Consider the following 25,457-nt stretch of genomic DNA (forward strand, 5'->3'; position numbering starts at 1 on the left):
ACTTCCTGGAATTAACTTTGTTGCGCGTAAACAACATTAGCCTATTTAACCTTCTACCAGGAAGCACCATATTGATTTCAATGTCACCACTCTTCCTGAATAGACACCTCTGTCAGCGCCTACTCAGTGGAAATTGACGTTGGAACATCCATTATCATTCTTGCTCTAGAATGGTATTTTGGAACGCTTCTGTCTAGACTAACGGGCCAATGGGGTATTCAAAGAACGTTGGGGGCGCTAGAAGCAATATTTTTTAAAGTGTGTTGTGTAAAATTGCCATATTATGTATACACGTATTATGCAAATACACATAGGCTACAGTAACTATGTCAATGGTAATAGCAAAGGCATGTATAAGTAAAATGTTTGTGTTTTTTTGTAAATGAATAATCCAATTGTGGCCAAATAAGTGTTTAATCAGCCTTGACATTTACAGTTTGGGATGACACAGAATTTATAATTATAATTGTTATCTACCGGTATATAGCCTACTCTAAGTAACAATGCAATGGTACTGCCTATTTTAAGGCTATACAATTGTACTTCTAATAGTCAATGGCCTTTTTTCTCTCCCTGGCTAGTAGGCTAATAATCATATTTTAACAGTCAAGTTCAATATAAAATCTGCTATTTGGCATTCATTTAGAGGTTTTCTAAACTCTATAGTCTATAAGCATCACAAAATAATAAATAAACATACATTTTCAGAGTAGAAGCCTCAATTTTAATGTGGTGTTGGGAGTGATAAGGAGCCATGGATACTGGATGGGGGGAGATGACCAGTGGTGGAAAGTAACTAAGTACATTTACTTAAGTACAATTTTGAGGAATTTGTATTTTACTTGAGTATTTCCAATTTCCAATACTTTTACTTCTACTCGACTACATCTCAGATCCAAATATTATACTTTTACTCCACAACATACAGTATATTTGAAAACTTTAGCTACTAGTAGCTTTTTAGATTTTGATTATTATTACAAAACATACATTAACTACTTCAATCCAATATACATTTTGGCCATTTTAAAATAGCCGATCTACCAGCTCACAATGCGCATTGTGAGCTTGTAGATCTGCTATTTTCAAAGGTTTTTCATCATTTGAAAACTTGAAATGGGACATTCTGCATAACGAGTACTTTCACTTTTGGTACTTTAGCTACATGTTGATGCCAATACATTCATTGAATTTCTGGCACTTTTATTTGTAACAGAGCATTTCCAAATTGCAGTATTGATACTTTTAAGTAAATAATGTGAGTACTTTTCCACCACAGGAGATGACAAACAGACTTTGAGCAGCACAGGTCTAGACGTTTCGCAGCAGCCAAGTAGGAGGATTGATACCCGACTGGGAGAAGTAGTTCCACCACCACGGCTTCTCCTGGCGCTCCAGCCCCGGTTCGCCCGGCTCAGCTGGCTCACCGTGGCTCTCAAAGTGGTTGTAGGGGTCGAAGCGGTCCCACGAGTCCACCGTGGGGAAGAGGTCATCGTTGATGTCAGGCTCCACGGGCTCCTGGATGGTGCATGGTACATGTTTTAATAAAAAATATATACATACAATCAATTGTTATTAACAATAGGCTATTGTAGTGGCAGTGCAGTCGTAGTAATGAGGACAATGTGTTAATTAGGGGGGAAAAAACACAGCAAGGCCGAGTTCTTTTCGCGGCCCCGGCTCGTCCCGCGGCAGACCGGAGCATCGCGGAGGGTTAGGTATTCACCTGCGACAGGACCGGAGCATCGCGGAGGGTTAGATATTCACCCACGGCGGGACCGGAAAATCGTGGAGGGTTATATATTCTCCCAGCATCGTTAGTTTTACTGAGGTTAGGGTTAGGGTTAAGGTTTGGTTTAGGTGCTACCTCCCGGCGCTCCGTATCATCGGCAGGTTAACATTTCACCTGCGTCCCTTGAGGGGCCGCGGACCCCCTCCATGGGGACGCGGCTTCCAGCGCTCCGTGTCGTCGGCCGTGTCGTCGGCAGGTCCCATGTCCCCATGGGACACGGGACGGGCCAGGGCCGTTTGAAGAAGCCGCTGTCCCTCGAAAAAACTGTCAGGAATGAGATTAATCGCTTAACCACTTCATTGGAAAACAGCTGATCTACAAGCTCCCAATGTGTCGCATCGTGACACATGGTGAGCTTGAGGATCAGCTTTTTACTATATAATATTTTTGCCTATAATGATATTTTCCATATTATTGTTGTTAATCACTGTTATTATGCTGCCACTATGTCCGAGGAGCCGAAAAAAATATGTTTACTTTTTATTATTACCTGCACAAGCCGGGAAAAAAAGAAAGAACCCTTAACATTGAACCTTGAATGCCCAAACTGGGGAAGCCAGGATTGTTTAAGTGGTTAAGACCTTTTCATTTGCTCCAGTTTCTTTTAAATCAAACAGGAGGTTTGTCAAATATAAGCAACAAATTGTGGTTCCATACCTTCCTCAAGACAAAGTCAACGCGCCCTGCCTTGTCCATGTTGTGAGGCAGGAAAATCCTCTTGCTGATCTTAGAGAAGCCCTTGGCCGAGGCAGTCAGGATGTGGGTACCAGAATTTAGCAGACGCCAGTAGTCTCCATCATCCGCTGGAGAGAGGAGGAGACGGAGGGATGGACGGACGGACGGACGGACGGACGGACGGACGGATGGAGAGATAGAGAGGGAGAGAAAGGTGGGGAGGGGGATGAGGATAGCATGCAGTTTACAGCTGTAGGCTGTGTGTTTGTGAAATAGCATGTATGTAACACAACTTTTAATATTATTGCTATTTATATATCTGTGCTGTGTGCAAATGGTTGATTCATGATTTTATCTCACATTCATTACACATTGACAGTATTTCTCACACCTCGTCTGACCAAATGCTCATTGTTATTATTTTTCATATTTGTACTTTTATACTTGTATATTTATTTCTTTGCATACTTTCTATTACATTTTATACTTTTTTGTCTATATAATAATCTGTACAATATTATATATGTATACACATAAGCTATATTTTCTTTCTTTCTTTTTTCTATATTGTATAAATACAATAAAGTCAAATTCCTCATTATGTGAACATAACTTCCCAATAAACTTCTGACTCCGATTCCGGAGAAAGCTAGATTTAAAAACATCACCCGAGGTTAAAGATATTCCCAATTTATTTATTTATTTTGTGGGGAAAAAACATAATCATTTAATTGAATGATTCTTCTTACCTGTGGTGACGTCTTTTCTGACACCCCTGACAGAAATGATGGCTCCTTTGATCCCGATGCCATCCTCATCCTTCACTATTCCTTTGATTCCTCGGTGGACCTACAAGTGGACAAGGACGCCAACACAGATGGAAAACGCAACGGTCACTTTTCACTCTATGAGGAGTTAAAGTAACCTCATGTAGTGATGATGAACTGTTAATTAAATACAATATCTCCAGTCTGATACCAAGCCGGCTTCCGCTGCAGACATTCTGCCTGCACAACACTCACAGACTCCATGAAACTGAGCAGTGCCTCCTTGTTCCTCCTCCATTCAGGGTAGAGCTCAGCCTCAGAGGGGAACTTGTCGCAGCCGAGCTCCACCGTGATCTCCAGACAGTTGGTGTGAAGGTAGTTGAAGTCTGACATACCTAGGGGGGAGGGAGGGGGAGGGGGGGAGAGGGGGAGGGAGAGAGGGGGGGGGGGGGTTGAAGGTATCAAAGCAAATAAACTGATCACCTCACTCAGAGATGGTTCGGGCAAATCGGATTAGTATCTGGCTTTAAAAGTGTCTAAAAAGTTTTTTTTTCCAAAGTCAAGTTGATTTATAAGGGACATTTCATACTACGGGCGAAGACTCAGTGTGCTTCGAAAATAGAAATAGGCACAGATTAAATGTGACAAAACATTGCAATACATATACACATGCAATACATATACTATACTTACATACAATAAAAATGTATAACAAGGTAAAGCAGTAAAACAATTCAATTTAAACCAAATAATATTGGGTATTATTATCATTAGCATAATACTAATTGTAAAATCATTTTTAGCATTTTGCAGTAACCACACACTTTAGCCTAACAAAAGCTTGTGAAAATAAATGTGTAGTGAACATAGGAAGAAGCTGAAAACGTTCATAGATAGCAATAAGAAGTATTCTAAAATCAATTATGCGTCTCATTCTTTTCCCACATTTTACATGGTTAACTTCTTTTCTAGAGAGATAAACCATTCCAGGTGTGAAGTAGGTATAATGCTGGTCATCACACAATTAAATCAATACATCCATATATTCTACAAAACACATTTCAGCACATATGTCTCTAACATCTCTCATTGTGTTAACAAAAAAAGATCTTGTAAATCGGCCATTTTGGGCGAATGTTCCCCCCAGAATAGTTATGCTGGGGTTCAAGTGGTTAATCTTAATTTTTGTGGTTGTGTTATAATCTCACCTCCAGCGAAGCTGTACCACAGGGCCCCATTAATGATGCCCCTGGTTCTGTAAAAGGAAGATCCGCAGCGCTCGGTGTCATTGTTTGACATGGTGGCATGGGCATCTGCGTAGGTACGAGCCAGCTGCTTGAAAGCCTAAACACAGGGAGGTACTGTATGTAAGATTATGATATACAAAACAAGTTCTATTACTTAAAACAGTGGTTCTCAACCTGTGTGGGTCGGGACCCCCAAATTATTTTGGGGGGTCCCCAGATGATTAACTTAATGTGCAACATTGTTTTCGCTCTCAACAGTAAACAACCCAACTTAAAATGTATAGAGGGTATATTGTGCACATTTCTAGTGACACATTTATGGACTTTTTAATACCTCTTTTAATACCAAATAAAACATTGGCCAAATTGTCAAATATTACAGCCAGAAATTGTGAAGATATTGTGAAGATCTACATGCTCACAACGCCTCGCAATTGTGAACCGTGTTATACAAAATGAACCGTATTATACAAAATGTAATTCCTCAACTGTTAGTGCTCGTCAGGGTGGGGGGTCCCCAGTTAAAATATGATTATTTGGGGGGTCACAGCCTGAAAAGGTTGAGTATATTCTCTCAGTCTCCCCAACAAGCTGACAACGAATGCTAATGCAGAGCTTGCCACACTAGCATTTTGCTGCTTGTACCAGCATGAGTAGTGACAAATAAACCTTTGACATTTTCTTTCTACCCGCAACATCCATCAGTCTATTCATCCATCCAATCCACCCATCAAGTGGTGTAAAGTAACTTTAGTTACTGGTTACTTTGTAGATTTTTATTATTATTATTACAAAACATACATTTCCCACTTCAGCCCTATATATATTTGACCATATGAAAATAGCTGATCAACAAGCTCACAATGTGTCGGGGTGCGACGCATTGTGAGCTTGTAGATCTGCTATTCTTTTAATACATTTGAAAACTTGTGAAATGGGACATTCTGCATAATGAGTACTTTCTTCTTTTGGTACTTTAAGTACATTTTGATACAAATACTTTTGTACTTTTACTTTTAACAGAGTATTTCTACATTGCAGTATTGATACTTTTACTTGTGTAAAAGAAATGTAGTATTCTTTCTACCACCACACACATCCATCCATCCATCAATCCATTCATCCATCCACCAATAAATAAAAATGTAATAACAATTCTTCAAAGCTCCCAACTGCTGTGCAACATGACTTTTAACCTGGAATAAATGTTGGAGTATAAGCATAGCTGAGGCTTTACCTGTTCATCAGGGGTGGGTGAGAACATCCTCTCCTCCTGTGGGTGCTTGGAGAAGTCAAACGGGTAGGAGACCACTAGCTCCCCCCCGTGGAGGCTGGCTGACTGCACAAAGGGAATCGACCTGATCCACTTCATCACTGCATAGGTCTCTGGTGCCACCTACAGACCAGAGGGGGAAAGTGCAAATAGTTACCCCCACTTGTTTGGAAAAACAAGTATATCTATCTATACTATAATTTTGGAGATGTCTGAGTGAGTGTCTGAAACCGCGTTTCTCCTCAGTGGCTGGAGCAATTGATCTGAAATCGCATCACCATTACCATATGAACACACCTGACATAACTGTGAAGCCCGTTTGTCACTTTCACAAATCGTATGCTGTATATTAGCATTTTTATGGTGTATCTATATCTATTTAGCCTACAGTACCTTTTGTGACCACACATGTTAAGGGAGGGGCGCTGTTGTTCAGGCCATGCACAATCACACACAAACCCACACACACACACACACGGGGGGGGGGGGGGGGGGTGTGCAGGCAGGCGGGCGGGCGGGCGGGGGGGGGGGGGGGGGGTTCTGGCCCTGTTACAGATGTTGTCCAAAAATCATGCAGATCGGTACACAGTATCTCTGTAGCCGTTAAATGGAACGGGTATTTCTTACATTGATGCTCCTACATATTAGCATGCAAGCACCAGTTAAAGTTACTTTCCATCCCTCATATACTGTGTGCACAGTGCACATCCCATAACCCACACACTGCACATCATTTCGGAGCTCATATCTTTGAACGGGTAAGTCTGAGTGAGTGTCTGAAACAGCGTTTCTCCTCAGTGGCTGGAGCAATTGATCTGAAATCGCATCACCATTAGCATATGAACACACCTAACATAACTGTGAAGCCCGTTTGTCACTTTCACAAATCATATACTGTATATTAGCATTTTTATGGTGTATCTACTATCTATTCTGCATCTAGCATGAGGCACATCTATTCTGCATCTAGCATGAGGCAAAATGTTTAACCAGCTGTGTGTGTGTGTGTGTGTGTGTGTGTGTGTGTGTGTGTGTGTGTGTGTGTGTGTGTGTGTGTGTGTGTGTGCAGGCAGGCAGGCAGGCAGGCAGGCAGGCAGGCGGGTGTGTGTGCAGGCGGGTGGGCGGGCGGGCTGGGGGGGGGGGGGGGGGGGGGGGGAAACAGTATCTCTGTAGCCATTAAACGAAACGGGTTTCTTACATTGATGCTCCTACATCATGCAAGCACCAGTTAAAGTTACTTTCCATCCCTCATATACTGTGTGCACAGTGCACATCCCATAACCCACACACTGCACATCATTTTGGAGCTCATATCTTTGAACGGGTAAGGGCTAGTTTCAATATAATCATGCACTTGTATGGTTAGAACACTGTTTCCCAAAACACTGGGTCGGGACCAATTTGTGGGTTGTGGACACATCTTTATGGGTCCCTTTATTTTATTTTTCAACATTTTGTTTTTAATTATCATTATTTTATAACACTTTCAAAAAACTTTCCTCAAAAAGCTCAAATGTTCATGAATTAAAAACAGAATATCTTTTTTTTTCTTCAATAATTTCATGAAGAAATAAAAATAAATCTGAGAAATTCCATGAATTAGAATACAAATGTTTAAGAAGTAGTGAAAATAGCCGATCTACAAGCTCGGCACGAAGCAACGCGTTGTGAGCTTGCAGATCAGATCTGCTGTTTTCTCTAGTTTGGGTCCCGGACTCCCAGGCAAACGCCTAATTTCTTTGTTGGGTCATGAGCTAAAACGTTTGGTAACCACTGGGTTAGAACATACCGGTATACCATAATATGCCTGAGCATGTAAGACACCACCAACTGAAATACAAACACACATAATCAAATGAAACCTAACCCACCCCTGAAAGAGAGGGCACCCGACCTCTTACCTTGCCAAACCAGTAGTTATCAGGGATGGGAACGTGGTCAGTTCGGTAGAACCTGCTGCGCCGATTCCGATAGAGGACGGAGGTGAGGTCCGGGAAGTTGCGATTCAGATCTAAATTCTGAGCATTGGTTCGACCGTTGGTCCAACCATTCAACAAGTGACCCTGTAGTGGTTGGTTTCAAACACATTGTTAGGATTTGTGAAGTGCGGCTAACAGAGACCATAGATGGAATTGTTAAATGATTGGATTAATGATTAATAATATTAATGATATTGATGATAATGACAGTGATCATTGTGGATATTAGTGGTTAGCAAATGCGTAGTTCAGGGAAGCAAATATTGAGAAATATATGTGAGTATTAGACAGTATTAAAAGGGAAGACCATGTTAGATTATATTGGTTAATGCTATGATTAACTGAGACAAGGCCATGTATCCGTCATGAGAATGAGACCCAGCAACAATGATGGACTTGAGACAAGAAGCTGTGAACACTGAACAGTAGGCTATTCATCTACAAATACCCATAGGTTTGGAATGAGCACACCCTCCATGACATTTCTATTGTAATCTCTCTAGACTAGAGTTATCAGTGGCACTGTTGGAAGAAGACTGATTTCACCATTGATTTCCGTCACCACCACTGAGATTTCCACTCAACATCAACGAAATACAGGATTAGTCAGAAACACTATTTTCAGAAACTATGGGCAGAAGACATGAGGCATTAGTGACAGTATGCAATGTTCTCATGGAAGGTTGTAGTGCAATTAAAAGCTTGATCTACGACATACATGGTTTAGCAGTAGATGCCATTGTAAAGGCCACCCTTAACAAGCTGACTTCACTGCTGATGGATATTATTTACAAGGGGAATTATTATTCTAATCTGATCATGTAGATCTTGAGATCCAGATCTGATTCCAGTGTGCATTTCAGACTTCACATGGCCAGTATGTGACGCCAGTCATCTGTGAAGTATCGATGACTTATGGCTCCAAATGGCTCCAAATTTGGGAAGGGTTTCAGCCCAATCTAAGTCCCTCTAACTTCCATTATAAAATTAAAGTTAAATATTTCCATGCCCCAAAATGCAAAACATATGTGGGTGTGAAAGAAAATGTGTGGAGTTGACCCTACTGGCACTGTGCACAAGAACTGTGGCGCTGGATCAGTACAGCGTTTTGCAAGATTAGCTCCTGCAAATCCATGCCTTAAAAATGTAACTGGTCGGGTGGATTTCTTCCACAGTGGATTCCACTATACACCATTGAAGTGATGATTAGAGTGGACCCAGCATTCCTTAGTTGAAAACAGAACAGCTCTCCCACTGCCAGCTACTAACTACAGTATATGCATTATATTTCTTAAACGACTTCTTTTGAATATAACTTAAAGTGAACACTTGTTTTTGGTGTGTTTCTGGTAGACACTATTCAATGGAGTTTCTCCCTAAAAACCTTTATTCTCCGTTACTTCTTACAGACAGATTTTGAGATCCCTCTTTGGTTTGGTTTATCTGGCAGTGGGAGAGCCAGCCCAGACCAACTGACAGACACATAGGCGATGGCAGGACCAAATCGCTCTGACTGGTTGCTTTTACACTACATGCTTTTACACCTGTAAATGAAACAGGATCAGAACATGAAACCTGCAGATTTCTAACCATAAGGGTATTTGGCCGCCTGCACTACTGATTTGTGACTAATTGGACCGCTTGAGTAATTAGAATATTAGCATATTGATGGCATTGTTACATCCATCACAGCCAAGAAGTTTGATGCTGCATCTAGTACTGTGAACATTAAGCTCCAACACAGAGCAGAGCGAGAGGTGTTCCTAAAAATCAGTCTTTATACTGGGTCTAGTAATGAGCATGGACATAAATATACTGTACACTAGATTAGTTACTTAGAAAGGAAAGCCTCACAACTCATGACATAAATTGCTACAACACTCCATGGTGTGCTATCTTGCAACTCATCAAGCAGCATTGTTGTTAAAGAGGTGGTGCCATAGTTTTGTACTTTTTCTGGTTTTCATGTGTCTAGGAGGTTGACAGTACTTCATTAGACCCCCTGGTGTGGTTGTTATGAGCAATTATGCATTCTCTTTTTATTTGGGTTTTTAGCTGGAGGATGCCACCTGCTGGTTCAGATGTGCCGTTCCAAAAACACCCATACTTATTACATCACACAATCAACTCCTCCCCTAATTACCATTCACCCAACACTGTGGGGTGTGGCTAACTTCAGCTGGGTCACCACCCCACCATGACAACCAGGCATACTTAATGAACTGGGGGTGTGGCCACATAAAAACATAATTTTAACTCTTTCTGCACACTTTTTTGGAAAAAATCCTCCTCCTAGTATAATCATAATAGTTGATAATCATGTTTCAGAGGGGGAATAAATCATGGCACCGCACTTTAATAACCCACTGTATCATTGTATTACACCCAAAGCCCACCACCAGTCGGGACAGAAAGATGGACAGCCAATCGGGAGCGGATAATGGCGGGTTGTCTTTTTTTCTTTTTTAAATGGATATCAATATTTACTTCCTGTTCGCTGAACTCCGGGTCATTTCTATCCTCTACCTCTGAGGCGGCCAGCTCGTAGCCGTCTGGGTTCATGGAGGCCAGCAGGTGAATACGGGTGTTGTTAACGAGGCTCTGGACACGCTGGTTGCCCAGCATGTACTCTGAACACAGGTACTGGGCCAGGTAGATGAGGAGCTGGCGGCCCAGCACCTCGTTGCCATGCATGTTGCCCACCAGCTTGATCTCCGGCTCCACTGGGGATGGGTGGCGAGAGACGGAAGAGATTTAATGAATCATGGATTTAAGGCAAAATATCAAGTGAGAAAGGATGGTGAGAAGAAGAGAGGAGACGCTTGGGGGGAGGGGAGGTTAAGCAACGGGAAAGGGGAGGGCAGAGGACATAAATGAAAGTAAGAAAGAGGAGAGCACATGAAAGACGGTAAGGAAGGGAATTGGACATCGGTGAAATTAAGGAAGAGACGAGGAAGAAGAGGTTGCAGAATAACTAAAGGGGAAAAGACTGATGTTATATACAATAGAATTCCAAGGATATTAAAGGAATAGAACTCAGCATATTACATTTTGAAATGCAAGTTTGCTCATGTTGTTTGGTGATATAGCTTTTTGAGTACGCAGCAAAATCTGGAGTGTTACTTCTTAATGTGTAAAATTGTCGGATCCATTTGTACATGAGTCATAATAAGTCATGTTTATTCTTTATTTCCTTCTCATCTCCCCATGTGCCGTAATTGCGCTCTATAATGAAAAATGTATTGTACCATGGTGACCTAAACCAGTGGGGTCCTCCAGAGACCCTCTGGGTTCCTTGAAATTAAAAAGGTTTGGGAACCACTGACCTAAACTATAATTGTATCCCCATACGGCACACATTCATTCATTCAACACTCACGTAGCTCATGCTGTCCAGGGTTGTCTGTGAACTCGATGGCCAGCAGGTCTCTGCCTTCCACGCTGCGTCCAATGCTGTAGACATGCGAGATGTGGGAGCACTTGGCTGCTGTCCGCTTCAGCAGGCTGTACATGTGGGCATTGGAGGTGTAGGTGAACTGGATGATGGTACTGGGTTCTTCTGGGGAGAGGCTGGACAGAGCTCGATCCTGTCTGGCTGGAGGAGCCAGACAGGAGGGAATATTGTAGAGAGAGCACAATGGAGGAAAAGAGAGAAAAGGAGGGGTGAAACAAATGGAAGAAAGTAGACCAGGGCAGAGAGAAAAGGTGAGAAAATTGAACTTGTCCAACAATGTGTTACTTGCTGAAAATAATGTCATCGTTACGCCTCAAAGGCCCTAAAACAAGGCTCCAAACAGCCCAAAACAATCTAATTAGGCTTCTGCTTAACCTTCCATCTTGGGATTACCGCTAATCGCTTTTTAAGCGTGGGGTGGCTCACGGTAGCTGACAGAGTACAGCATCTTGCAATGGGCCTGGTATACAAGATACACTAAACCACTAAGATATATTGTACCTGACAAAATACTTCCAAAATGTCAAGGATGTTCACAATTACAACACCAGATGCAGCCCCACAGATCAGGTCCAACCCAGGTTTGCCAAAAAATAAATTGTCAGATTCGTTCTCCTGCTTAGATCTCCAGATTAGTCGGCTGCTACTCAAAAATGGTAAAAGAAAACAAAGCCTATCCTTACTGCCCCCCCCCCCCCCCCCCCCCCCCGACATTTCTATTATAAATACCATTTATTTTGCATGTGCTTTACAACTGTTTTTTAACATATTTTCTGCATAGTACTGTGTTTTATTTGTCTGTCATTCAATGTTATATGAGTTTTAAAAAAGGACCCCAATTGAAACAAGCCCAAAAGCTTTCTTGAGGGGTTTATCCTTTTAGTTCATATGCAAACTTCTAATAAAGTCTTCAATCAATCAATCAATCAATCAATCATCCGATTTAAACTATATCAAAATCAGTCCTTGTGGTGGAGCGACACAGTCATATATGATGGAGTATGAATGAGGCTTTCAACCTTACCTTTCAAGCCAGCCAGGGGATCAAAGCAGCCCTCTTCGTCGCTGGCAAAGAAGCGGTCACAGTCCAGGAAGTAAGGCCAGGCCATTTGGATCGACTCAAAGGCGTGGCCGCAGTCCTTCCTCAGCTGATCGCACGTCCTGCGGCAGGGCTTGACGATCCTGTTGCCCTGGCAGCGAGGGGCGAGCACAGAGCAGCCCACCAGGCGGATGTCCGGGGAGCACTCGCTGTTGAGCAGGCCGTGGATGACGCTCAGCAGGAGGTACTCTGCTCCCGACTCCGCCTCCACGTGACTTCGGTGGCCCAGGATGTTGGGGTACATGGTTCTGGAGGAGCAATAGTTTAGTACTTTTTACTGTTTTGTATGTGCCTATGGAGTTAATGTAACGCCTGGGATTTGAACTCAGGTCTCCCGCGTGAAAGTCCAATATCTTAAACACTAGACCAAAGGTATATCCTTTTATCCTAGTATAATCATAATTCCTGATGATCATGTTTTGGGGGGGTGTCTTTAAGCCCCGATTCATACTACTTCGTCGCATGATGGTGTTGTACATTGAAAATGGCTGACCTACAAGCTCACAATGCGTCGCTGATGAGCTTGTAGGTGAGCTATTTTCTACGAGCGTTAAATCATCCTGGTGTGACAATGGTCAACGTTGTCGAGGTGAACTTGGAGGTTGTTTTGGATCGATGCGTGACACTGCTCAGACAATATATGGGAAGGGGCACGGTGGCGCAGTGGTTAGCGCTTCGCCTCACAGCTAGAAGGTCCTGGGTTCGATTCCCGCCGGGGGAAGCTGTGGGTGCTGGGGGCGTGTTTCTCCCTCCGCGTCATCAGCGCCCACACCCTAGGTGGGGTCGGCGATAGGGCCTTTCTGTGTGGAGTTTGCATGTTCTCCCCGTGTCTCCTAGGGTTGATACCCTCACAAAAACATGCAGTAATCCTGGTCTCAATAATGCCTCCCCCTGGCCAGCCGGGGTGCTTGATGGAGGGGAAAGGAACTGGTTGGAATAATGTGTTCCTTCCACGCGCTACGTCCATCCCGGGGAAATCCCCCCTGTCAGGTGAAAAGAAACAACTTGGACTCATCATGCATTGAAGGAAGCATGAGGTCAGTCCGTTGTCTCCCCAGGCGCGGCAGAGGGAGAGCAGAGCCCAGGATTACATAGGCAATTGGCACTGGGTGAAAAATGGGTTGCAAAATCGTGGGATAAAAATTATAACAAAAAAAGAAAATATATGGGAAAAGATATGGGACGGCGTGTATTGTGTGTAATAGCCTTACAATAGACCGCAACAAAACACATTGTAAGTGTAAAGTGATTGCCAGGGACCCGCTGCAACCCCCTCGAGGACCCCTGTGGGTTCTGGACCCCACTTTGAGAACCTGTGATTTAGACTACTTTGTTAGGCTCACCCATACTTAACTCATCTGCCGCCCAGCACGTTTATAAACGTTCTATTTTGCCCAGCTATTTACCGCCCAGCCCGTTTATAAACGTTCTATAGTCTTTTCATTGTTTTACAATTGATGGTGCTCTCGTGCTGCCTGTGACTTAATACAGTAGGGCAACATCAAAGGGAACCAGGTCATTCACGTGAATGAAGAAAAAAGGTCAAAAAACTGCATTGAAATACATGTTATCAGGCAATCCAAATACAACAGAGAGAGAGGGAGAAAAAGTCTGCAGCTGTTTTAGACGCGACAAGCCAGGCTAGCCAGCTAGCCAGCTGAGGAGAAAAAAGAAAAAAAAAAGATCGGTTGGGAGGCTGGTTGAGATTTGAATATAGGATATTTATAGTTAGAGTTAGAGTTTAGATAGTTGATTGATAGCCTAGAGATGACAGTAGAATTCGTTTAGATTTGAGTGTATTTAGGTGAAGGCACTCTGTATTTATAGTGGGAGAGGAGGACGCGCACACACACAGGGGTGTCACAAGGGGGAAGTGCGAGTGGAAACCCTACACTACTAGGGCCCAAGGTGGAGGGGACATAATTATTTTATACTTTAGCTATTGAAAAATAGCAGATCTACAAGCTCACAGCGCGGCACTCTGCGAGCTTGTACATCTGCTATTTTTGAAATCCCCCCTATGAAGAACAATCATGGGGGTCCCGCAGTGAATCCTTGTGGCCAGGGCCCAGATTTTGGTGGGACACCCCTGGCCACACGCAGCAAAACAACATCCATCCATACGACACGACACACAATGAAAAAAACGGAAAAAACCAGGGTCCTACCTGATACACTGTCACCTCCTCCCCCCCAGTGCACTCCTGGCTCGTAAAGATATTCCATTGATAAACAAACAGTCTGCTGGCTCGTAAAACTATAATCCATGTGGCTAAACAACAGTAAGGAAAATGATCGGTAGGTTCCGTACGGAACCATTGTTTACTTAGATATGGAAGGATGACCTCCCACTTGGGTTATGACGCCCCCTGGCGATCATTCAGAGAAACTACTTCAGCTCCCGTACTAACGTAGGTAGGAAGGGCCTGTCACTCAAACCGGAGTGACCCGCCTCCAGGCTATATAAACCCCCGGAGGCGGAAGTAACATCCTCTTAATACCACTCTCTGCCACATTCAGTGAAACAGAGGGGCATTACGTGGGAGGTCATCCTTCCATATCTAAGTAAACAATGGTTCCGTACGGAACCTACCGTTTACTGTCAATATTCCAGGATGACCTCCCACTTGGGATTCTTAAACTCCCCTCTAAGCCACAACCTACTCTCATACCCCCACACACCCCTCATACGGGTGAGCACAGCCCAAACGGGCGTGACCCATCACCCAGAAGGTCCCAGGCCCACCGGACCTGGGTGTGAAGGCATGAGAAAATAAAGAGAGACCCTGACAGACCGAAGTCCGCCTCATTCAACTAAATGAAAAGGACAAGTCCGCCTTATAAGTAAGACACACTATATAAGGAAAACACAGGGTCCCCCCAAAGTACCCCAGGTGGCTACATGCCCACCTGTGGGAGGGGAAGATCCGACTCCTCTATGACGTAGAGGAGGCAACTGCACCCAGAACCGAATGCGCTAGCGAAGAGGATTCGATATCCAGGTGATAGTAGGCTGCAAAGGTAGAAGGCGAAGACCAATTCGCCGAAACACAAATCTCCTGAACGGAGACTCCCTTTGCCAGTGCCCACGAAGTAGCCACACCTCTAGTGCTATGGGCTTTAAGTGCCGCCGGCACTTCCACACCCGCACTAGAGTAAGCCAGCCTAATAGCATCCACAATCCACCTCGAAAGAGTGGGTCTAGACACCGGCTTTCTGACAAGAACATTGCCCATTTCTACAAAGAGCTGAGAAGAAGCTCTAGAACCAGCAGTCCTGTCACAGTAGGCCTTCAATGCCCTGACAGGACAAAGGCAATTCAGCCGTTCATCCTCCACCGAGACAAACGGAGGAGGATGAAAAGCCAGAAGAACAACAGGCTCCTTAGGAACCACCATGTTCTTAGGAACAAACTTAAGATGAGGCTTGAGCAACACCTTGAGATCATTGTTCATAAACTGCATGCACTCCGCAGACACCGAGAGAGCTTGCAGGTCACCAACTCTTTTAGCCGTGGCCAAAGCCAGCAAAAGAGCCGTCTTGAAACTCAAAAGTTTCAAAGGCAACCCTACAAGCGGCTCAAAGGGAGCCCGACATAGGCCCCCTAGAACCACCTGCAGATCCCAAACTGGGAACAAAGACCTAGTCACCGGCCTCAAACGTTCAACTCCTTGCATGAACTTGATGACCTCCGGGACTTTAGAAGGTGCCTTGCCCGCCACCCCCAGGTGACAGGCATTAATAGCCGCCAAATACCCCCTAAGGGTAGAAAATGCTAGACCACTTCTCAAGCGGTTCTGCATAAATTCCAGAATTTCCTGGGCTGACGCCACATGAGCCACCACAGGTGGAACACGCGACTCACACCAGTCCTCAAAGGCATTCCACCTTCCATCATAGGACGCCCTCGTAGAGGGCGCCTTAGCACTCTGAATGGTATCAACCACTTCAGAAGAAAAACCGGCTGCCAGCAGGTTTAACCTTTCACGTGCCAAACCCACAGGTCTAGGACCTGCAGGTCTTGGTGGAAGATCTCCCCCCTGGCCTGACTCAACAGGTCCCTGCACCGAGGCAGCTGCCAACCCGGTTCGCAAAGGAGAGGGGCGATCGCCGATCTCCACGTGCCCTTGTAGGGGGCCACCAGGAGCATCTCCAGACCGAACCTCCTGACTCTCTCCAGAGTGGGTCGGATTAAGTCGAAGGGGGGAAACGCGTACAGTAGACCTCTCGGCCACGTGTGCGCTAAGGCGTCCAACCCCAAGGGAGGACTGCCCTTTACCGCGAAGAACAACGGACACTTCGTATTCTCCGCTGACGCAAACAGGTCCGCCACTGGCTGACCAAACTTGCGAAAAATCTGGCTCACCACCCTGGGGTGGAGAGACCAATCCTCGTAGCGAGGACCTCCCCTGGACAGGAGATCTGCTCCGCTGTTGAGGAGACCTGGGACGTGTGAGGCCCTGATCGACTTGAGGCGCGACAAGCACCAAAGCGTCAATTCTCGAGCCAGACGGTCCAGTGGCAACGACGACAGGCCCCCCTGTTTGTTGACATAAAACATGGCCGTCGTATTGTCTGTCCTGACCAGGACGTGACAATGCAAAATCCAAGGCTCGAAATGCTTGAGCGCCAGGAGTATAGCCATCAACTCCAAATAGTTGATGTGACGACCCCTCATCTCCAGAGGCCAAAGCCCCTGCGCTGTGCGCCCCTCGAAAGTGGCTCCCCATCCACTGAGACTGGCGTCTGTCGTGATCGACTTGTGGGAAACCACCTCGCCAATCGAGACTCCGCTGGTGAGGAATCCCTCCACCAGCCACGGAGACAGGGCGATCGCGCAGGAAGGGGAAACCGTAACCTTCTTGTACTTCAAGGAGGGCGGGATCCCGAGGGATAACATCCATCTTTGAAAAGGTCTCATATGAAACCTGCCCAAACGCAACAGATGTACTGCGGAAGCCATCATTCCCGTCAGTACCATGCAACTCCTGTAAGTGACCTCCTGGCCCACTTGAAAGGAGTCGAGACATTCCCGAAACCTGTCCACCCTCTCCTCTGAGAGACGGGCCGACATGTCGGATGAGTCCAGAAGGACCCCAATGAATGTAAGACGACTTGCTGGAGTCAGCATGCTCTTGCCGTGGTTGACTATGAAACCTAAGGCCTTCAGGTGAGCCAAAACCACTTGTGTGTGACGCGCCACTTCGTGGGCGGAGCTCGCTGAAATCATCCAATCGTCGATGTACGTCGCCAACCTGACGCCCTGCTGTCTCAGCGGGGCGATGGCTGCTTCGGTCACTTTCACGAAAACCCTCGGGCTCAGTGACAGACCGAAAGGGAGTACTGTATACTCGTACAGGCGACCCTCGAAGGCGAACCGAAGGAATTTCCTGTGTGGGGGATAAATCTGGACGTGCTGATAAGCATCCTTCAGATCCACTGAACAGTGGAAATCCCCTTGCCTGACCGACCGTAACATGGTGGGTACTGTTAGCATCCTGAAAACGTACTTCTTCAGGTACACGTTTAGTGCCTTTAGGTCCAGGATGGGACGTAGCCCCCCCCCCTTTTTGGGCACCAGGAAATAACGGCTCCAAAATCCCATGCGGGATTGGGTCCTGTCCAGCTCCACTATAGCACCCTTGCTTAGCAATGAGCTGATCTCTTCTCTCAAAAGACTTGCTTTTAAACCACGTGCTCTGGTATGAATAACCCTGCTCGAAAGCGGGGGTATATCTGCGAACTGTAACCTGTAACCCCTGGTTATCGTTCGAAATACCCAATGGCTCGGGTTGCATAACTTCCACTGGCGCGCACAGCGTGCTAGCGTGTTTTGAGCGAGAGAAACCCCACCACTGTGCTTCCGTGACGGCGGAGCTTTTTGGCGGCCGGACCGGAAGTGGGGAACCTGCGTATCCGTATCCGGAACGACCGGATGCGGAGCGCAAGGGTTCAATAGGCCGCATGGCGGAAACACCTTCTGGTTGTACCGCTTGACTAGCGGAGCTATTTTGCGGCGGGACCGGAAGTGGGGAACCTGCGTATCCGTATCCGGAACACCCGGATGCGGAGCGCGGGGGTTCAATAGGCCGCAAGGTGGGAACACCTTCTGATTGTACCGCTTGACTAGCGGAGCTCTTTTGCGGCCGGACCGGAAGCGGGGAGCTAGCGAATCCGTATCCGGTGAAACCGGAAGCGTTCGGTTTTCGCTCGATAGAGCGACAGGAAGAGCAAAGCGATTCGACTGATAAACAGACTCGCCCACAACTAAAGCATTCTCCCCTGACAGGAGAGGAACTTTTACGTTTAATACCTGCTCTAAGGCCTTTATGCTTGTCCCTTGACCCGGGCTCATAGTAGGCCGACAGAATTTCTGACTCAAGGTTAAATTCATAGCATCGCTCACGCGAGGGAAAATCCACTCGCGCGCATGAGGAACCATATAATTGTTTGACGTTAACATTACTGGTTGCTGATAAAACCTCTGACTGATTAAAGAGTCCTGACGGGACTCCATCATTCTTACAGGAGGCATGCATAAAGGATTCATATTGTCGACGCGAGGGATATCCCACTCGCGCGCTTGAGGAACCACATAATTGTTTGACATTAACATTACTGGATTCTGATAAAACCTGTGATTGATTATCGAGTCCTGACAGGACTTCATCATTACTACAGGAGGCATGCACGATGGGGTCGTCTGTGCTAGTGCGAGAGAGTTGGACAGAGGCAGACTTTGCTCTTTCAACATGTTTATTGTCAACACAGGAGGCATCAAAATTAACATTTTCATTTCCCCGACACGGGGTACCGAAAAACGCCCTCGTTTGGGGGGAGGGGGACCGAGAGACACCTCGGACCCCCGCCCCAGCACAATTCCCCTCTTCAAAGTGTCATTTGCGCTGTCCCCTACCGCGGCCACCGCGGTATGAAGACTGCTGCCTGCCATCCTTGGACGGGCGGCGCGGCTGAGCGCGCTCGGGAACCACAGCCTTGCTGCGGGGCCTGTCAGGCGCCCTGGCTGCAGAGGCTCCCCTGGAGGAAGACGAGTGCTTCTTAAAAGAAGCAGAGCGGCCCCTTTCCTTGGCGCGGGAGGAGCGGGACGTCCTCCTAGCTTGCTGCGGTTCATCCTGTGGCACTGTGGTGGACTCGACGATGTCCTTAGCCGCCTTGAAGAAGGTAACTCTACCCTGCAGCAGCTCCAAGCCCCCACCCATGAGGGTGGTGGGACTGTTCTCCATGTTTATGAGAGACTTGTACATCTCCCCGCGAGGACCTAGAGGCTTCTCGCCCACGTCCCTCTTAGGCTCGAGGTCGACATAGTCGAGCCAGCGGGCTCTCTCAGACTGGAGGTTGTAGTCCATGGACCTGCCCATCCACTTAACCGCATGCCAATTGACCTTCAGCATGATGTCAAATAGAGTGTTCAGTTCAGCTGTGTGCTCCCCCGTGGGCAGACCTTTGACCAGGTCCTTGGTGGAAGCGAGCAAGAGCTGGATCAGATTCAGGTCCTTAGCGGCCAGAGCAGCGGACCGGTAGGCGTTACGAGCCCTGTCCGACTGTAGCTTGTCCTCCAGGACAGTGAACCCCGGCGGGTTGGTGCCGACGGGGCCAACAAACGGCCCGTTTTTAGCTGTGCCTACATCTTTGTACTGGGGTCTGACGGAACTCAGAAAAGATTGTGCCAACAGGTGGTCCAGGTTAGGGCAGGTGGACATGCCTGCCTCCGCACCGCCCACCAAATCCAACACAGAAAAAGGCAGCTTCCTGGGGTCTTTATGTGTCTTCCATGAGGAATGGAGGGCCTTGGTGAAACCTTTCACCAGCGGCAGCCTGGAGAGGACATACGGGGCGGGAACCGAAGGCTCCTGCCCGGGCATTTCGTCATCATCCTCGGCCTCTTCAGAGGGGAGAGGAGGTGGCAACTCCTCTCCAACTCTGGCCAGAGCTCTCATGTAGACTGTGAGATGATCCAGCATTTCTGCTGCAGAATCGACGTCCTCTGCTCCCGCTTCACTCGCTTGACTGGCGGGTGGAGGGGCAGTGGTGCCTGAGGAGGCCTGGGAGCTCCCTGCGGCGTCCAGTTGACGTGCTGGAGCCGCAGGGGCATTACCTTTCACAGTGACCGTGAGTCGAGAACCCTCGTCCTCGACGGAGTCCTCCTCCTCCTCGGCCGTGTATCCAGAGTATTCAGAACCAGAACCCTCGCTCTGACAGGAGCTCAGGTCCGACTCTCGCCTGAAGGTCTGGACTGTTTTGGTGATGCTCACGTCGAGGGGGACGTCCCCGACGGTCACATCCAAGCGTTTCTTTTTGGGCACCGCGCCCGAAGGGGAAAAGGCTACCGGAGATTTCTGGATGTTAGCCTTCTTGGTCGCCTTCTTAGCGGCGACTTCACCAGACCCGCCAGCTCCAGTGACAGTGGAGCTAGCTGCGGTCGGTTGCGCGGCAGGCGGTGTCTCATGTAGCACGGCGCCATCTTGACTTGGAATGGCGCGCTGATTGCCAAGCGGATCTCCGGAAGGCAGCGCCGCACCTTGACCAACGGTGCGGGCCGCCTGGGGAAGGAAAGACTGGGCTGTGGGGTTGAGAGCAGTGGACCCACCTGGTGGAGCGCAGGCCCCGAGGCCTGCCCTGGCTAGGTAGAACCGGTGTATCAGTACATCGTGGTCGTAGGCCACGCAGCAGTCACAGAAAGGTCCTGCTCTCCCCTGAGGACTCAGTGCAGAGAAGGCGTGTGCAACGCCCATGCAGCCGACACAGAGATGGTGAAGATCCTGTCCGTCGATGAGTCCTGGACAGCCTGGACATTGCCTCGGCAGGAAGGCCAGAGGATCCATGGCGAAGCACTGTAGATAGAGTTAACCAGAAGCAGACGAGCTAACAAGCTAACGGCTAAGGCTAGGCCACGCTTGATTCGGGCAGGGCCTGAACAAGCGGTAAGCAGTGTAGCTAACGTTAACAATAGCAGACGAGCTAACAAGCTAACGGCTAATGCTATGCCACGCTTGCTTCGGCGAAGGCCTGAACAAGCAGTAATAATCCTTTGTTATAAAAGGAAATAACCGTCGATTTAGGACGGAACAAGAATAAGTATTCTTAAGTACGGGTTAATTCAACACTCGCCAGTGGGCGACTCCAATGCCACCGCTTTAGGCTAATGCGCGAAGAATAATAATACAAAGGCTGAGTTTCAACTTATCTGAATGTGATATCGCAGAGAGTGAAAAGAGGATGTTACTTCCGCCTCCGGGGGTTTATATAGCCTGGAGGCGGGTCACTCCGGTTTGAGTGACAGGCCCTTCCTACCTACGTTAGTACGGGAGCTGAAGTAGTTTCTCTGAATGATCGCCAGGGGGCGTCATAACCCAAGTGGGAGGTCATCCTGGAATATTGACAGTAAACCAATGGTCCAGCAAACTTTTCTCTGCATCGATCTGAGTTTCCGTTAGCTAAGAAATCACGTGACATAACACAGGCAGGGGCGTCAATTGGGTATGGCAGGGGTATGCAGCTGCCAATGCCATACCTTGGCTACAGGGGGAAATAATAAAAATGTACTTTTCATCGTGCCTGTTGCTAAGGTATGGCAACATGCCTGGTGACACCAGTCATGTTGCCATACCTTAGCTTGTTCTGAACTGACGCCACTGAACACAGGGATCAGCTGGGGGGGCTCGTCTGTGTGTGTGTGTGTGTGTGTGTGTGTGTGTGTGTGTGTGTGTGTGTGTGTGTGTGTGTGTGTGTGTGTGTGTGTGTGTGTGTGCGTGTGTGTGTGTGTGTGTAAGCACTTGGTTTCATTTACCCTAAAATGTCATGGTTTCATTATCTGAGAAATCACGTGACCTTCCTTGTTGCTTGAGACATGCGCGTGCATGTGAGTGTGAGTGAGTGTGTGTGCGTGTGTTGAGTGAGCACACAGTACCACAGCGCCATCTATTGGCTTGAAACTAAATAAGCGACTTATTCATGCTGGTTTCATAAAAAGGCTTTTTTTAGGCTTTTTTATTCAAATTAGCCCATGTTGGGCCAGTACAGTAGTCACTTAAAAAATCAGGGAAAAATCAGGAAACAACATTTAAACCCCATTTATTTATTGGTAAAAGTATATTTCTTCATCTTTCCATCGGTATACTCCATTTGTTCATAGCTAAGAAACACATTTTTTAAATATTCATTGAAAATTAGTCAAAATGCTCCAAAACCCTGACATGTTTTGGAAGAGTTTAATAAAAAACGTGGGGCAGGCAATGTGTTAAAGTGGGTAAAAAGAGGAAATGGTAATATACAGTATTGTTGTGAAAGTGTATATCTTTCCCTATACCTGAATCTTTACAGCAGTGGTTCTCAAAGTGGGGTCCAGCCACCTTCAGGGTTCCTTGAGGGGATTCCAAATGGACGTTTTGTGTAACTCTCAGAGTTGGGGTGTTTGAGAAGCACAGCCTTACAGGATAAATAGACTGCTGGACAGCCCATTTAACTGGCAATGATTACCTCACCTCAAGCATAACATGTGTGACCCACCTGGAGTAATCCATGTCATTACAGTAGCCCAGGTTCACCTCTGTACATGTAGCTGTAGAGAGAGAATGGGAGAGGTAGATAATTACACTATAATTTTAGGGATTTTGTCCCTTGTTTGACTTCTGTCATGCTTTAAAAAGAAACAAATAGAGAAACCAGTGATTCGAGTACAAGAAAGCTTTGTGGTTCTCTTTAACCACATTTAGCCTACTGTCTCTATACAGGGCATGCCATTATTGGCTAACATTCAGTGAAAACAAGCAGACGCTCTGTGAAAAAAGCAGCTCTGCCGGCTCAGAACCGGTCGCTTTTGTGACACGTATGTATACGTAAGCTTTAAGATCGGCTATTTTCACGGAAGGGTGCAGGGGGGAAAGGAGGGGACCAATAGGCTCCGGTAAACAAAGTAGGCTATACAGTACATAGGGTTTAAGTGGTTAATGTAATATACAAGGCTAAATTAGTCCCTTAATCTATATTTCCACTGATAGTTTTGATTAACACAGTGTCCAATTGGGAATATCTTATTTCCAACTCCAACTGGGTGAGATGTTTTTAAATCTAGCTTTCCCCGGAATGTCTAATGTCCGATTAGACCAGGGGTCTTCAACAGGGGGTCCGGGACCCCTAAGGGGAGTTTCTACAGGGTGGCTGCCAAATCTTTGTGTGATAGGATCATGTTTTTTACATGAACCACTTGAACAATTGCATCCCTAAATTATGAGTGCAATATTAGCCAAAAAATAGCTGATCTACAAGCTCACAACGCCTCGTGCTGCGAGGCGTTGTGAGCTTGTAGATCAGCTATTTTTGGCAAAGAGGTTTGTATAGAGGTAAAAGAAGAGCAGACTAAGTATTTGACGGGTCAAGTGGTTAAATGTCTGAAAATACACATTACTCCAACATGATGACGGTGCTGTCAATCAAGTCTAAGCTATCTAAGAAATCCATGAACATTTTTAATCTGCAACACAATTTTATACAATATGTAGTGGGGGTCCCTGCTTCATCTCTCTCTCAGCTAAGGGGTCCCTGGCCTTAAAACGTTGAAGACCCCTGGATTAGACATTTTGAGACTTTTTGTAATGCTCCATAAATCTTCCCAGACAGACTGATGGTGCTAGAGGGCTGGAGCTGCCTTCCTACTGACAGTCTAACTACTGTATGCGCAGGGGAGGCCTGTTGCATCTTGCAGGGACACTTGGTATTTGAAACAGCTTGGTTCCAGCCCGCGGGAGGTCTCACAGTCGGGGTCTAAGGAAGTGGACAAATGAGAACTCTAATCTTTCAAATCGCCTCAGGGGGGCTAAGATGAGAATCAAAATAAATACATCATTTTTTATAAAAAAAAAAAAAAAAAGAAAATAAATAAACTATTATGTCTGTAGGCCACCTACGTTTTTCCTCGGGTGAGTTACTGCTGCATCTTCCTGTGAAATACAAAATCAAAACAAATATCAGAAAAGGGAGGTATGGTGATAATGAAGATTATTACAATAGCTTACGCCTAATACAGTGGTTTTCAACCAGTGGTCCGGGGGCCACCAGTGGTTCTTGAGGTGGTTCCAGGAGGTCCCCAGCTAAATGATGGAGAGTTGGTAACCAAATGGTATAGACTGATTCACTCACACAACGTGTGAGTGAATCCATGTTATCAGTCTGGACCCTAACCAAATGGACCCTTATAGATCTTTAACTCTTGAGAGTGTCAAATGAAACCAAACCCTTACAGTAGCCCTTACGGGTCCATTTGGTTTCATTTTACGCTTGTAAGAGTTAATTTATTATTAAACATTTTTTATCAACGTTTTTGTTATCTCTCCTATCCCACATCAATACTGCATGGAATTGTGGACAAAATCTTAACAAACGACAACAAAATATTCTATGTTTTGGGTCTGAGAGGCTAAATCTCATCCAATGGTGGTCCGTGGCTGAAAGGCCGAATAAATAATGGACCTTGATATAAAAACGGTTGAAAACCACTGGCCTAATACATCACTATAGGCAGGACCCCAATCACACCGCTAGGTGGCGACAGCTTCATATGACATTCGACACTAGGAGAATGATAATTATGTAGCGTGGCCGTGGACTACTGTACTGACTATACAGTCTACCGTAGTAGTAGGCTGCATACAGAGAAACTCTCACTGTGAGATAATAATAAAACATCTATTCATTTGTGAATAGCCAATGTAACCTACCAATGTAACCACAACGTGACGTCTATTATAAAAGTAGCCTAGCCTATATATGATATGATCATTCTACTTTGTAAGTTTCTATCACTGCATGAGGCGACGTGCAATGACAGAGGCACTACGAAAAAAAAGCAAGTTCTTTCAATTTGAAAATAAAACTCAAATCTGGGAATACAGGCTATAGGCCTATTCCAATTTGACCGTGGTTAAAAAGCATCGCTTTTGTGCATGAGTTTAGCATTAGGATTTCCAATCCAAAGATATCGTTCTACAGCTGATGGCGGGCGGCGGGTTCAATTAAACTCCTTTTGCCCTAAACTGGCACACACAAAGCTGACCTTACCATAGTCGTGGTCCTGTGGGTCACAGTGTCGCTGCGGCGGGGCAGCCCAACTTTTGGCCAGGACAAGCAGGAGCGCCGACAATGTCAAAAGCAGCAT

At 46.1% G+C, this 25,457-nt stretch overlaps 1 protein-coding gene across 1 annotated transcript; it reads right to left on the reverse strand.

Annotated features, from left to right (window-relative positions):
* Positions 1-1,311: 1,311 nt before the first annotated feature.
* Positions 1,312-25,457, reverse strand: cpz (carboxypeptidase Z; the record flags this gene model as incomplete). The annotated part of the gene is made up of 12 exons (XM_080722557.1): positions 1,312-1,518; positions 2,450-2,595; positions 3,217-3,316; positions 3,490-3,629; positions 4,443-4,578; positions 5,719-5,877; positions 7,656-7,817; positions 10,221-10,456; positions 11,113-11,328; positions 12,212-12,534; positions 22,814-22,865; positions 25,361-25,457. The coding sequence occupies 12 exons, from the start codon at positions 25,455-25,457 to the stop codon at positions 1,312-1,314; spliced, it is 1,974 nt and encodes a 657-aa protein (XP_080578683.1).

Source organism: Nannobrachium achirus (assembly GCF_963921795.1).
Source record: "Nannobrachium achirus genome assembly, chromosome: 3".
In the NCBI taxonomy this organism is placed as follows: Eukaryota; Metazoa; Chordata; class Actinopteri; order Myctophiformes; family Myctophidae; genus Nannobrachium; species Nannobrachium achirus.